Source organism: Ixodes scapularis, unplaced genomic scaffold, assembly GCF_016920785.2.
Source record: "Ixodes scapularis isolate PalLabHiFi unplaced genomic scaffold, ASM1692078v2 PGA_scaffold7__128_contigs__length_106722199, whole genome shotgun sequence".
NCBI classification, from domain to species: domain Eukaryota; kingdom Metazoa; phylum Arthropoda; class Arachnida; order Ixodida; family Ixodidae; genus Ixodes; species Ixodes scapularis.
This window is the reverse complement of record NW_024609882.1, coordinates 99562531-99578670: the sequence shown is the minus strand read 5'-3', so window position 1 is coordinate 99578670 and position 16140 is coordinate 99562531. Positions and strand designations below refer to the sequence as shown.

Sequence of the window (16140 nt, the reverse complement as noted above, 5' to 3'; positions counted from 1 at the left end):
TTTTTTTTTAGTTTTTTGGCCATTTTGGGAAGATTATTTGATTTTGCAAATCCTCCGCAACCTAGTTCAGAGCCGGAAATGGTTGGGGGCGCACGCAGGTGATACCACGTTTTAGCTGGCGCGAAAAGAGTGAATATTAAGTATAGCAATTGAGAGCTTGATTAGAGTTCTGTTAAGGACAATCAGTAGGTTGGTGTCCTCTAGCCTCGTCTCTGGTTGGAACAAAAGAGATCCCAGGCCCCACCCGGGGCTCCAACTTTATACCTTCCTGTATAACCGTACGCAACGCTCCCAGCGTGTCGTTTGTTAACAACGTTCGGTAGGAAGCTACAATTTTCCCCTAGAAAGAAGCTTTGGAAGCTTTGAACTGCAAGGAGTGTGTCTGGCAGGTCGCTCGTGCCGGGAGCTGGTGGAGGAGCTTGCGGAGCGGAGGGGGCTGAAGGCGTCGTTCAGCGTGCTGAGCAGCCGCAGCTCCAAGCAGGGCCCCCTGACGTGGCTGGCCAGCGTGCGGCTGGACGGGCAGACCTTCCAGTCGTACCCGGAGGAGTTTGAGTCCCGGGAGGCGGCCCTGGAGGAAGCTGCCCGCAGGGCCCTGCAAGGCCTGGGACAGGGTAGGTCCCTCCTCTCGGACGACGCAAGCCTTGGCAGGGGCCCCTTGTGCCTCTCTCCAGCCGTCCCCCCAGGCTCGGCCCACTTGCCTTGTCTCCCGCTGTTGTTTTCCTCGAGTCCACCCGATGGGGGATGGCGTGACGCCCCTTTGTTGCCACTCGGACCCCGCCAGTCGCCTTCTGGGGACCATGGTCGAGGGGTCGGCGTGGATGACTTGGGTGCCGCTAGGCACATGATACAGGGTGTCACAAAAGAAAATTTACATGGTTTTTTTTACCGCAAAAATAAACTAGGCATCGCCGAACACTCATTCTCCGTCCGAAGGTAGAGCTAGAGGCCACAACCAGATGCCAAAGTTTCAGTTCGATTCGATGCTGTATTCAAAAGTTATAAGCGATTCTCTGAAAATTTCAATGGGAAAATGGAGGTCATTTTTGCCCGTTTTCGGTTTCTGGTGCCATAGAGCCTCATGTGTTTGAAAACTCCGTCGGTCGCCATTTTTCCATTGAAATTTTCAGAAAATCAGTTATAACTTTTGATTAAGATATCGGATCGGGCTGGAACTTTGGCATCTGTTTGTGACCTCTAGCTCTACCTTCGGGCGGAGAATGAGCGTTCCGCGATGCTTAGTTTATTTTCGCGGTAAAAAAGACAGTGTAAATTTTCTTTTGTGACACCCTGTACTTTTGGGGTATATCCAAGATACAGCCGGTGTTTTGAGTAATCCCTTGGCCCTTTCTAAGTTTTTGGGAATTCGTGACCACTTAAAGGTGCCCTGCAAGGACTTTTTTACTGCTTTTTAATTTGCACCGAACCCGAGCACCCTGAACGTCGTAACTTAGAGAAACTTTTCTTTTCTCAAATTTCGCTTTATTTTAAAAGTTGTTGGAAAAATTAAAATTACAAAAACAAGCAAAAAATAATCTCCTTCATGACGTCCTTGGTTGCTTGAGTGGCCGTGACGTAGAGGAGATGTAGTGAGCTCAGTGAGCGCTCGCGGCTGCCGCACTCCGTATCGACGGCTCAAGAGGGCACCACTAAAGCATGTTCTGGAGAGGCTGTATAAAGCGGGCAGCCAGGGCGGCTCGCATTGCATTTGCTGCGGAATTGAACACTAATTCGGCATGACACTTCATTGGCCACAAACGACAGCAAACATGGGGTAAAGATCAGTTCAGAACAGGAGCCACTTCGCGTTGCCATACCGCCAAACCGCAAGCCAAACCTGCTTGCCGAAGGTCTTCGGAACACTCGGAACCATTCGGATCCTCAAGCCCATTAATGACTGCAGCGCCGCCGCGTACATCCGGGACCTTTCTACGCTCGCCGCTCGTCGGTGCCTGATCCCACTACAACTTTCTAGTTTGGGCCGCCTTTTCCACTGCTTGGTACGCGGGTATGTCGACAGGTCATTTCTTGTTTTCATCCACTTTATCAACTACATTTGTTTCTTTTCTGATCTAAAATACTGATCAAAAGCTACTTAAAAAAAAAAAAAAATGAAACGGTTTTCACCACTTATATTTTGTCCAAAAAGGAGCCGGGGGACTGGAAGCACTGCGGGGATTACTGCGCCCTGAATGCAAGTGCTTTGCAGGATCCTCCGCTGCACTTTCACAACTTGACAAGACAACTTGCCGGAACCTCTATTTACAGTAAAGTCTACTTGGTCAAAGCTTACCATTGCATACCGATCGAGGCATACGACATTCCTAAGACGGCTGTAACCATGCAATTGGGGTTATTTGAGTACGTACTACCAATGCCCTTCGGACTGAGCAACTCCGCACAGACATTCCAACAAATTGTACACCAAGTGCCACGCGGTCGTCTCTTTGCATTTGCATACGTCGACGACCTGCTCATGGACAGGTTACCTGAAGAGCATGAACGACACCTTTGGTTGCTCTTCAAACAAGTGCGCAGCTATGGTCTCGTTGTCAATGCGATGAAGTGTGTCCTTGGAACAGCCAATTTCAAGAAAAATGGCGCACTAAAAAAAAAAAAAAGTTTTATGAGTCGACTTTGGCACCTGGCAGCCAGACCGTCAACAACAAAGAAAAATAAAAAAAAAAAAAAAGGAAAAGAAAATTTGTGTTTTTTGACGTGCAAGATGGATTGCACTTGATGCTACAGAAAAGTGCTTTGCGAGCGCGTGCCATAGAGATCATAGATGCGCGTGCTGTCTCCGGGCTACTCCACGCCAGATTGGTTGCGCTGGATCGTGTCATTTGCTACGGTCCATCTCAACGGCGTAGAGGAGCAGGCGCATATTTGCGCACGTTCGGCTTTGCAGCAAAGAGCCCGTGTTTCGTCCTACGTTGGTGGTGGTTCTGCCGTGGTGCCGTGCAACGTGAGCCCGCACGCATTCACTTGGGACAAATTATCCGATGCGGAGTCTTCCCGAGTTCAATCTATCAAACTTTTCCTCCCATAGATATGTATGGGCACTCGCCGGGACTTTTGAACACGATTGAATTAAACGGAAAGTCGAAGTAACCAGGGTTGAACTAACGAAAATTTACTGTACCTGCACTTCCGGGAAGGCCGGGTTTTCCACGTCGTGACAGATCACAAACCTGCTTCGCCTTCCACGCTAATCAGACCTCGCACTCGGACCGCGAGATTCGTCATCTCGCATCCATCTCCCAGCTTGCAACCGATCTGCGTCACGTGCCTGGAGTGAATGATGAGGCAGCCGACGCTTTCACGCATCGAGGCACTCGCTGCATCCCCCGACTTTTCAGACTAACCAAGGCTCAACAGGATGACGCCGAGTTGCAGACTCTGCAAGTATCTTCCACCGCGTTGCCACTCGCAAATTCTCGATGTGGTGCAGTCGCCCACCGATTTTTCTGACTTTGCAGGGACCGAAAAAAACGTGCAAATAACAGAGCGGTCCGGAAAATCAGCAAATTGAAAAACTTTCCTCTATTACTTCTAAGCGGGCTTTAAAAAGTCATAAATAGTGCCTCGCTTGAGGTTACACCTCCGTTTGCATTCGGCAACTTTCTGTTAGCTTGAGAACTGCTGCCTTCTTTTCTAGCGTTATGGTCAAGTACTTTCCGCACTTCTTAGCGACACATTGCGGCGGATGAAGAACAGATAGGTCAATGATGTCCAAGCTAGCATAGTCCGAAAACACGATTCACCGAGATCGAGATGAGAGGCACAAGTCCATGACTGCAATTGCGAATGAACAAAGCGAAATGGTAAGAACAGTGATGATGATAATGACGCGCAGCTAGAGAAAAAAAAGCCGTAGGGCATCACCTAGTGGTAGAGCTTAGCAGTACTACTCGAGTAGCGCTGCCAAACCAAGCCAATCCATGTACAGCAAACATAGACTCCAAAATGGCCGCCTCTCAGTGGTGTTTCCCGCTGATCACTTGCTGCGATTTTGTCCGAATAATCTAACTTTGGGACTTCAAGCTGTTTGAAACATTGGTCTTAGATATGCGCTATTTTTATCAGGTAGGTCACAGTTCCTCCTTTAGGTCCAAAGTATCGAACAAGTCCGAATTATCGGAGTGCGAAAAAACGGTCGGCGACTGTGTACGTTTCCAGGGAACCTCATAGCCATTCTTTCTGACTGTTTCCTGGTAAAAAGGTGTTATGGGTTCCTTCTCAGGGAAAAGTTCATCGATTTGAGGTCCCAAAACTTCTATACGACTTGAGATACATCTGCACTGTCTGTCGTGGCCCTCAGTACAACTACCTGTGAACACCGGATCACAAATGCGGAGAGTTCTGTTGGACCCTGTATGGTCCATCCAAGTTTTCTGCCGGATGTCCTTACATAGCCTGTGAGGAAATCCCAATATCAGTCTGCACCCATCGGGACGTCCGCACCTGTTGGTGCATCATGGTCACAGAAGCCTGCTTCTAGTTGATGATATAGTTCTTGCTTTGGGCGGGGAAGTCACTGACCACAAATCCTACTTGTTTCGAGTGTTTCCACATGGAAAGTTTGTCCCTTGTTTTCAAGAACTACGAGAACACAAGTTTCTTTCCCCTGTATGGTCACAGAACGCTCCTAGTGTTCTTTGCCCACAGGCTTGCATCTTTGCGACAGTTGTTCTGTGACTCCCACCATCGAATAGAACTCTTAAAAGAATATGTTGGTGATGTTCCAAGCTCCAAACTGTCGCGGTTTGTGGAAATGCAGTTTTCTCGGCCCCTTGAGTAACTATAGATTGCAGGGCGACTGGAGCGGGAAGTCTTGTTTTTCTTTGTTTGACTTTGTTTGTCTCTTGTCTTTGCCTACACTGTTTAGCGAGATGATGTTTCTTCGTGCACCCGAAGCACCGTCCAGCACTTCTCTGGAAGATCCATCTTGGCTTGGCTTAGTTCTGTGTTGTGGGGACTTGCAGAAAAAACAACACAGCTTGTCAGCCTGCTGTAAAAGCATTGCAGCTGTTCCTCTGCAAGACCCTGGTTTGGTATTGGGCTTTTGAGCTCGAGATGCTGCTCCACTCTCTTTATCTGCCGTATGTCTTGAACTTTCGGATTCCTTTTTTCTTGTTAGGGCTGTTCATTCTCTACTTTCAACTTTAATACGCAAGAATTGCGGGAGTGCAGGCAGCTGCTTTTGCTGTTGTTGTTCCCTTGCTTGCTCGTTTTCTTTGCCAGCCCAGTGTTCCTTCTGAACATCCACGCAACATTGTCCCTTGTCTTGAACGACACTTGTGTTGAAGGTCAACACAAGATCCCCTGGGATCAGTCAAGTATCGGGCGACATAGCAGAGCCAAAAATAAATCTTTGCTCACCCCTAGCGATTTCAGTCTACGTACGTGTGCCTGTAGGTCGTCACATAGCTGCCGGAGTGTGGAACGAATTGGCTGTCGTTTCTCTGGTTCCATCATGTGGTCATCCACGAGCAGCACTTTGTTGCCGTGTCCCCGGGATCTCGCGTGCATCTTGGTAGCAGCTTGCTGTTGGTGGCAATTCAGCAGTCACTGCTGTAGCTTCCCCCGACATTGCAGATCTGAGGTAGTGGAACTTATTGACCAATGACGATTCTGGGTTGCCGTGGATGACCTGCTTGAACTGTTCCCAGCAGGGTCTCCACTGTTGACGTTGTCCGTCGAACTTGAGCAGTTAGAGTTTGGGCAGCTTTTTGCCGTGGATGACCTGCTCGAACTGTTCCCAGCAGGGTCTCCACTGTTGACGTTGTCCGTCGAACTTGAGCAGTTAGAGTTTGGGCAGCTTGACTCTAATGGAGGCAGGAGGGACTTGGTTGCCGATTGCGCTTGATGGCTCTTGCGTCCCAGCTCTTCTCTGGAGCGTCCTCACTTTGAAGGGAAGTCTCACAGAGTGAGTGACGGTCTTTGTATTCGATGAAGCGAGCGCATTCTTGTTCCGCATCACCCGCTACCGGCAACGGTTTGATGACAGCTTTGCCGTGGCATCCCCAAGGATAGCCCACCCCATGCTTTTCTCCATTTATCTCTTCATTTTGGCTGGGCGTTCTTTCAGAACCTTACGGTATGATATGAAATTAAGCTATTAAGCACCATTTTGACTGCTAGAATACAAAGCGGGGGATGTGGGACTTTGGGCTATCAAGTTTTAGAGCGCAGCTCTTAGGGGCCCGTTCCCGGCTTGAGCGGCGTCGGCGTAACCAAGGTCATCCCAAGGTCAAGTGACCCCCAAGGTCATCTCAAGGTCACGTGACCCCACATGACCCCCTTAAGGTCACGTGACCCCTAAGGTCACGTGACCCCCAAGGTCACGTGGGGTCATCTTGGGATCACGTGACCCCTCGAGGTCACGTGACACCTTCCAAGGTCACGTGACCCCAAGATGACCCCACGTGACCCTTTGAAGGTCACGTGACCCCCAAGTCACGTGACCCCTCTGAGGTCACGTGGTCTCCTCCCCAAGGTCACGTGACCCCCGAGGTCACGTGACCCCCAAGGTCACGTGACCCCTTCCAAGGTCATCTCAAGGTCACGTGACCCCAAGGTGACTCCCACGTGACCCCCCAAGTCACGTGACCCCTCTGAGGTCACGTGACCCCTCTGAGGTCACGTGACCCCCCGAGGTCATGTGACCCCCCGAGGTCACGTGGGGGTCACGTGACCTTGAGGTGACCCCCAGGTCACGCCTCCCCGAGGTCACGTGACCCCCTCCCCGAAGTCACGTGACACCCCCCCCTCCCCGAGGTCACGTGACCCCCCCCCCCCCCGGAGCATATTAAAGAATGAGGGGAGGAGGAGGAGAAGGGGGAGGGGTCTACCCTCCCCTCAGTACCCTTCACTCCTCCTCCTCAAGAGCTGCGCTCCAATTCGGCGTTACAGGGATTTGTAAACGGCTTTCACTTTTTTTTAACTCGAATGTAAATATTTCTGAAAGAGTTAATATCTCAAAATATGTCAATTTTTGAAAACATTGCATTTTTTCAATGATGTGAAAGTGCGGGCTGTGTGTGCATCGGCCACGCACAGAACATGGGCGCTTGCGTGCCACACACCGTGCTCGGCACGGAGTTCACGCCCTGCCAGTGGGTAGCACATCAATGACATTGTTGCTCATGGAGGACAATGCGATGGGACAGCGGAGCGTGTGCCAGGTTGGACACAAGAAGGATAACAGCTGGAAGATAGTTTATGTGGAGGGAATTTATGTAGAGTAAACCCCTAGACCCTAACAATGAACACTTCAATTTAATATAAAGTAGATAGCCCGATTCCCCAGTAAATTTCAGTTCAGAAACATCTTGATTGTGGTATCAGAATAATTTTACCTTCGAACAAAAGATTCCTTCGTACGAAATTTGCAGCAAACAGTGGAACTGAGAAAAATGCATTCAAACATTGAACTCCTTTACTTTGTTACTGCCTCACAATCTGTTGAAACTATTTTGTATCAACGTTACTATTTGGCACATGGTTATCAAATTTAGTGTAAAGCTGTATAATTAGTTTCTAAAACGGAAAACCTCATGATTGATGAAAAATGAATTTTTTCTCAACAATTTGCAGTGGCAAGTTGGGTGAATACAAAGTGTTTCCTTCTCTTTCAGGCTTGAAGCAATCGCTGCCGGAGACTCCAGCTTCGAGTGCGCAGCAGGTGGAATGCCTCCTGGGTCGAGTCAAGGAGGTGGGAGGGAACTTTGTCTTGGCCCTCTGGAGCCAATCTCTTAAAGGACACGTTTTTTATACAGCCTAAATGGAAAAGGAATGTCATGAAACAAATTTACGAGGAAAAAATGAATTTTTAGAAGTATGCTTAGGACGGAAAAGGAATTTGTAGTTGGCGCCCGCGGGAGCCGCCACTGGTCGCATATTAGACCTGTGCACCGCCGCAAAGTCCCTTGTCAATTTGTGACCGGCGCACAGGTCTGTTACGTGGTGCTTTTTCAGGAGCTTCCTTTGGGCTCTATTATTGATCTTTGTTTCTTTTGTTGCAATTCAAAGGTTACTAAGCAACTTTTAAGAGTCAAAACGAAGCTCCTGAAAGGGCACCATGTGACCATAGCAGGCGCTTCTCCACTGGCTCCCGCAAGTGCCAACTACAAATTCCTTTCAAGCCATAGAATTCCTTTCTGATATTCATTTTCTATCTAAGCTGTTCAAAAAAAAAAAAAAAAAAAAAAAATTTTTTATTTTGTGCGTGTTCTTTAAAAGCGCATTGGTCAAAATATACTTTTTGCATATAGATTTAGTAGGTAGGTTCCGCCCTAAGCAAATTTCTCAGTTCTGAAAGGTACAGAAACTAAAGAGCTTTGGCATTTGATTTGCGTGTAAATTTGCTAGGCTTGAGCCAAAGCAAATTCTCACTTTCGAAAGGCAAGCAGGGACCAATCACGTTCCTCTTGCACTTGGCTCCAGTTTACATATCTTATTTTAGCAATGTCAAACAATTTTACCATCCTAGTGGCGATCGATATATTGACTGCATTCTTTCCACTAACATGATGGAAAGAATGCAGTTGGACGATAAAGAAATGGGGACCTAATGTACCGGGATTTGCGCATCAATTAACTTTAGCGGAGAAATCAGCTAAAAATATAAGAAGAAAGTAAATGCCCTGAAAGGAGCGTTTAATGTCTTATTAACAGATGTATAGAGTCGGTTCTTCAACACCGCATTTCATGCATTCTAAGACTTCAGAAAAAAAGGTCGCTGCCAGTCCTTTTTCTTTTAATCGTTACTTTTGATTTTTCTCTTTGAGGCCATTAAAAGAACTAGTAATGAGTTCCTTGGCTCTTTGAAAAGCTATTCAGATTGCTGGCATATTCACTTCCAGAGCAATTTAGGTGGCTTTGGTGCTCAATCCCTAAGCCATAAATAGCTTTGATATTCAAATTTATTCTGAAAACAATAAGATTATTTTCATTTCCATGTCCAGAGCTATAGTCGACCTGATAGTTTGAAGCTCTCTGGAACTTGAGATAGTTTTATTTAATCTGCTTTAGTGGCACCAAGTATTCCAGCCGAAATGTTGCGTATTCCACTAAAACCAATTGTAAAGATGCTACCTGCTGCTCCTTAGCAAGCGGCTTAGCTTTGAGTCAAGCAACACTGGGCAGCGTACACCGCAGTGCCACCGTCAAACAGCTGGTACAGTGTTGCCATCCCTCTCTAGCGCATCAATAATTCCAGGAAGCCTCAAATTTTATTTGAATTATCGGAAGCTTGAATCATGAGTATAAATATGATGAAAGAAAAAATTATGATTTGGCTTATGAATGGCTACGCATGCAAAGCAGATATTGGATGATTTCCTCTACATAGGCCTACTGACCATAAGCAGCTGGTATGCTGCGCATGAAACATTCCTAAAATGTACACCATAAGCTTGTTTATCTTTGAAAAAGGTTGTTGATTGGGGACTATTTAGACAGTGTGTGACAACTCCAAACAAAATTAAGTCATCAGAGTTGTCTAATGTAAGCGGGGGACACACGAGCGATGAAACTGGGCACCGCTGGGCAGTTTTGGTAACAACTTGCACGGACGCTGCGACGTGGACCTATGCCATGCCGCCTTGTTGCAGCATCCGCGCACATTGCTAAGAAAATTTCTGCAGGGTGCCCATTTTCATAGCTCATGCGGGCCTTTCTTGAGCCCCATTGAGTTCTCACCAGTCCACTGCGGAGAAGCAACACCTGCGGAAGCGAGATCTGCGGTTGTTGCCTCTCTGCAGTGCACCGGTGCTCGGAAAGAAGTGCACTCAGCGGGGTTAGTGTGAATTGCACGAAAACGCCGTTAGAATTATGAACACATTAAAAACATAGCGGAATGAAATATCTTCGAATTGAACACGAGTAGCCTACTTTGGTTTTGCTATACATGCCTAAAACCAAGCTTGGATATCTATAAAACTACCGTATTTATTCGAATATAAGGGGAGGTTTTTTTCCAAAATCCATAGTCTCAAAGTCATACCCCGCCTTATATTCGAAGCTCAGTATAGCAATATGTTGATTTTTTTTTCTTTTTCTTGAGTCCTTCAACTGCCCCCTCGCCTTATAATCGGGACCACCTTATATTCGGAGAAATACGGTATGCGCAATGTCTAAAAAAATGATGCCTTATAATTCCGGAACACTGACTGAGCCCGTCACAATCCCAAAACCCGCAGCACCCATGCAGGCATTATTGCAGGGGGGCACAATGCATTAAACAAAAGATCCACAGTCTCGTGGCACACCACTTCTGCCGGTAATGATTTCCATTCTGCGATGGTTCGTGCAGAGAAAGAGTGTTTCAAAATGTTTGTTCTGGAGAAATAAGGCTGAACCTTATAACAATGGTCTGTACGAGCAGAACAATAAGATGGTGAATGCAGAAACTTGGCAGCACAAATTCCTGTTTCGTTCTGATGAATCGAGTAAAACAATTTGAGGCGCAGCCTTTTACGACAATCATTTAAATGCGCCCATCCCAGTTCCTTTTTCATTTCAGTTGTGCTACTGAAACAATCGTACCTTCCCAGGACAAACCAAGCAGCAACAGATTGAATACATTCTATAGCACTGATACGAACCTGGTAAGACGGATCCCACATGACAGGCATACTCTAATATCGGTCTAACATAGGCTTTATATGCTCTTCCTTAAGCTCTTTGCTTACATCTTTAAGGTTGCATCGTAAAAAACTTAGAGCCCTGCCTGCCCTGGAAACAGCACTGTTCACTTGTGCTGTCCATGTTCCGTCTTCGGCAAATATAACACCTAAATACTTATAAGATGGTTCCTTTCTAATATTTTCATTGTTAATGGAGTACTGATGAGTCAATTTATTATGTTTTCTTGCGAAGCACACATGAACAGACTTGCTAGCATTCAATGACATCTTATTGTTTCTACACCATGATTTAATTTGTTTAACATCTCTCACACGCTGTGTGAAATCCATTTCACCAGACACTGCGTTGTACAATGCACAATCATGGGCAAAGAGACATTTTTGATTCAATTCCTCGGGAAATATCATTAATATAAATGAAAAAGAGAAGCACCCGAGCATGTCCCATTTACCACAACCTGTTGCTGCCTTGAAGCTAGGTAATCTCGTAACCAGTGCATCACATTAATATCAATATTTAGGACTTGAAGTTTCTGCAGTAATACTGAATGAGAGAGAGTATCAAATGCTTTCTTCACATCTAAAAACATACAATCATCTTGATCTCTATTATCAAGTACCGTGGCAGTATCACGATAAAACTCGATTGGCTGCGTCGTACATGAAAAACCTTTTTGGAACCCATGCTGTTGATCATTCAAAAAGTCTATCAAAACAAGGTGCTTCATTAATGCCGAGTGCAAAATATGTTCAACAATTTTACAGCACACTGGGGTCAGTGAGATGGGCCTGTAGTTCGAAACAGTAAATTTAGATCCACCCTTTAAAACTGGCACGACATTGGCTACTTTCCAATCATCAGGTAGTTTTCCCTCCTGTATCAACTTTGAAAAAAATGGCAAAAAGATATTTTGCTACTGCACTCGAACAATACTTTAACACCCTGGAAGAGATACCATCAGGACCTGTAGCTTTGGATTCATCAATATTAACGAGCAATTTATTGATTCCAACCTGCGGCATGCCAACATACTGGTCGCTAACCATCTGTAGGGAAACAGTTTCATCGGGAAGGAATACTGACTTAAAGAAATCATTAAATAATGTAGCTTTATCATAATCATTTTTTACTACAAACCCTTCTTGCTGCATTTGGCTGGGGGGCCCAAGCTTATCTTTACCACACCGTTTCATAAATTTCCAAAACTTCTTCTTGTTGTTACTTTGCAGGTCTAAAGTTAAACCTTGAAAGAACGTCCTCTGGCATTCTCTCAATTTTTTCTTATATTGTGACGTTAAGTCCCGCAGTTTACAAAAGTTATCCTCGGATTTATTTTTGCAGTACCTTGTAAAGGTTCTCTGTCGTCTATGTATCATGCAAATAAGCTCACATAATACATGGTTCCTCCCTCTTTTTCCGTTTACTGCTTAATATACTAGGTACATAAGCGTCCATGAGAGTAAGAATTCTTCCTTAAACGTTAGCCACAAATGATTAACTCTTATGTCGTCTGCAATACATTCAAAAGACAAAAGACTGTTCTCAAGATTCATTGAGATCTTCGCATAATCCCCTTTGTCAAAAAAGAAAACTTTCCTAGACTCAATAATTTTGACTGGATTAGTAGTTGTGGCCAAATTGGCAACGACGGCACGATGATCACTGATGCCAGGTATGACGCATACACAACATCGGGAGTGTTGCAAAACAACAAATCAAGAAGGTTAGAACCGCGTGTCGGCTGGGCAACATATTGAGAAAAGCCAAGTGTATTTGACATAGTTTTCACCTCGGAGTATATACCGCTATTAGAGCCTGAAACGCATCTACTATCACTCTATGTGGCATCCGGTAAATTAAAATCGCCTCCAAGAAGAATACACTCGGCAGAAAAAGAACAAACAATCTGCCGCATAGCGCTCAAATCAGAAGCTGGTGGTTGATAAAAGGAGCCAACCACAAATCTCGAACCAGCAGACTGTATGACACGGCACCAAACAGAATCAGCTGAGTTGCTGTCAACAGAAAGTTCGCTGCTATTTAATGAATCCCTCACTAAGATAAAAACTCTGCCACCGTGCGTCATTCTTTCATGACGGTACACATTGAAAGAACAAAGAAGTACTTAATTGTCCATTATCGTTGCGTCGAGCCAAGACTCCGTCCGTTGACGACATCAGCACATATTGAACTGATTAGGCCAGCCAACTCGCCCACTTTATTTCTAACACTCCGGCAATTTACAACAAGTACAACGATTTCACAAACTGTCCTTGATTTGGGGGTACATTACGATCATTTAACTTGTACCACTTCCTGAAGTTCTGAACCCCATGTATATGACTTGCCATCTACGTATAGTTTATCGCGTACAAGTTTAACCGAGTGGTCGCCTGGCTCCCTTTCTACTTTCGCATGGTCCTGTAAGTGCTTACGCTTACTGCGTACATCCTGCGAATGGTCGTCACGTAGTGACAAGCCAGTATCTTTAAGTTTACGAGCGTTCCTAAAAAGCTCAGTTTTTTCATTTTGGTCAAAACGACGCAATATTACTTGCCGGGTTGAATTGCCGCCTCTTCTTACCAAGTGATGAATCCTCTGAAGAATTGTGATTTTTACACCCATCTTGGCTTGGAACACTTCATTGATGACATGCTGTTGCAATGAGGCTGTCGTCTTATTGCTGTCTTCTTTCAATCCATAGATAATGACGTTCTTCTGCCTACTGCGATTTAACGTCATCTATCTTAGCATGCAATGCCAGACCGATTTTGTTTCGACTGTTCTTTCACATTGTTGTGCACTACACCTGGCAAGAGAGTTCGAGCCATGTAATCGTCAAGCGTTTCGTTGACCATCCCAATCTTTTCAAGCATTTCTTTTTGTCCATTGAGAAGTGCCTTCATTACCTCATCTATGGGACCATGATTTAATTGAACGTCGCCGCTTAAAAGCTACACCAGCATACACAAACCATCAAAGCAGTCGACGATAGCACAAAACGCTTTCGGGCAGGGCAACACCGCTAGGCACCAATAACTTTTTATAAATCGACCAAAGGAAGGGTTTTTACCAACCTTCAGTGCGAAGAGGAGCAGATTAGATGGTGTCCGCATGCCAATTGGGGTCGCCTTGCCCAATGCCACGGGAAGCGAAAGGGGCGTGACTCAACAACCTCGATAGCCCCAATGATGACGGTATCACTTCCTTAAAGAGAACCTGAAACACTTTTTGAAAAAAAGGAGTTAGAGTGTATTTTTATCCCGTGAATCTGAATATCACGTTTGTTTTCCCTGAAGATGTATTTCAAACTTGAGAAAACACGAAAACCTCCGACCAGTCGTGACGTCATACTAGGATCTTTGGGCCGCCATGCGCCTGTCGCTCGTGTGGGCAGCGCGTGCCATTGCAAGCTTGTCGGCTATGTTACCCCGCACCGACACTAGTCGTCTCTTTCTAAACTTTTTGAAAATGGCAAAGGCACGCTTGCATAGCTTTGACAGGCACTGAAGATGAGCGGAGATTCCGAAAACGAGCGGGGGAGATGGTGTTGCGGCGGGCCACCGCCCCGGGTGCCGCTGCCCCTAGTGACGCCACTGGGGACTATAGGGACTTCTGGGAGTCTAGGGTAGAGGGGAGTTCCTCTTTCAGCTCTTCTCTCTTCGTGGCCGGAGACGAGACAGTTACTCTCACTACCTGTCAAGGTTCCTAGGCGGGCATTACAAACGAGGCGTTAGCGACATCCACCAGGTGCTCTTTGCTAGTCGTTTATTTGTTTTAAAATTTTTTTTCCCGTCTTTTTCAACGAAAGATTGGTGTGTCTGATGTGATAATCAGACACACCAATCTTGAACAGAAATAGATCGAGAAATAAGTGTCGAAATTTGGTTGTAGTATCTCTTTAAAGTGCTAAGATTATTTTTTTGCGAAAATTGCTAGAAAGTAGCGTTCCAGAATCCCAGGAGTAGATCGTAAACAATCTATTTCTAATGTTTGGTGCGCTCCAGCGCTGAGCGACTCTCTCCAGTACAAGTTGGGCAACTCCGTACTTCACAAATTTGGCTTTGCCGCTTTGCAAGTGACGCAATAGCCATCTCAGGCAGTGGGTGTTGGTTTGCAACACGAGTGGTCGCGGAACAGAAAGAAAGTGGCGTAAGGGGGCTTGAAACGAGATGCAGGAAGGGATACTAATTCTTTCCTCGTACATAAGAGAAGAAATCGGGCATGCCAAACAGAAAGAATGAAATGCCGTCTCCAGCGTTCTTTTGTTTTGTTCCGGCAATAATTTTTTTTTTTCTATCTGGGGACGCACGGAGTTGCAGCGAGCCAGATTGCCCATTCTTGACCCCTCCGGGTGGTACAAAAGAGCCTTTCCGAGCGCCTTTACGTCATCTTACCAAGGAATCTCGAACGGCTCGTTGCACCTTTTGACTACGGACTCCCGGACCTGCCTGGCCATGCCGAATCTCTGTCCACCGACTGGGAAGCGTAAGGCTCTTTCATTGAAGTGTGCCATTCTCAATGAAGTGCTGCAGAACGTCAAGATGTCCCACATTGCACGGCAGATTGCACCACTCACACTTTCCTCAATCATCAAGAATGGTGGTAAGATGGGCCGAGTCCTGAACGACAATGCTTCCAGTGTAGACCGGAAGATCCCTAAGGCGACATGTTGCGACGTCCAAGAGGCTCTATACAAATGGTTTCTCGACGCTCATGCAAAAGGTGTCCCAAAGAGCGGCCCAATACCTGCGGGAAAAGTTGGGAACCTCGCTTTGGTGCCTGACTGAGCCCAGCTGGCTGCAATGAGGATCGGCATGACATCCATCGTTACATTAAAGAAGATTCGAGGCTTGCAAGAGCGTAGTCGGCGAGGCTCTGTCCGCCAGTGGCTTGGAAAGAACCTGGAGTGGAATTTTTCAACTCGTGTAGATCAAGACATCTACAGGGACACTCTTTTACCAGCCCGCAAAAACGCAGACAAAGGCGACAACTGTGTCGGAGCTGAGCAAAGAGGCTGCTCATGATCGGAAGAACCAAGAAACCTCGTGGCTTCTTGGATATTCTTTCTTGTTACATATGTACACAACAAAAAAGCGTGGATGACCGGGGACTCCTTCTGTGACTCGCGTGTGATGACAAGCAGAAGAGGAAGCAGGTGTTGCTGCTTGACAACTCTAGCGCACATCCTGTCAATCCACTCCTGAGTGCTGCGGAGGTGCATTTACTACCAGGCAATGGACCAGTGTATCATACACTATTGGCTGATTGAACGTCTTTTAGACCCCTCTCAGAGGGGCACTTAAAAGGACCTTTAGTGTAAATGTCATTTAGGCAGTGCCACACGGTAACTCAAGTGGCATTTAGCGTAAAGGTCCTTTTCGTGAACCTGAGTTCCCACAACTCCTTTACTACCCTCGTCAGCAGTGGTCTACACCAGAGAAGCGAATCACGCTGATCAAGTCCTACTTGATATTGTCACGAATTGCA

The 16140-nt window shown here is 46.2% G+C and overlaps 1 protein-coding gene across 1 annotated transcript in view; it reads left to right on the top strand.

Moving 5' to 3' along the window:
- Nucleotides 1-16140, top strand: part of LOC8031263 (tudor domain-containing protein 7A) — a 142138-nt gene that overhangs the window by 31861 nt on the left and 94137 nt on the right. Inside the window, exons 7-8 of the mRNA XM_040212490.3 lie at nucleotides 390-611; nucleotides 7638-7714. Of these exons, the coding sequence (XP_040068424.1) occupies nucleotides 390-611; nucleotides 7638-7714 (299 nt within the window). The remainder of the gene's footprint in view (nucleotides 1-389; nucleotides 612-7637; nucleotides 7715-16140) is intronic.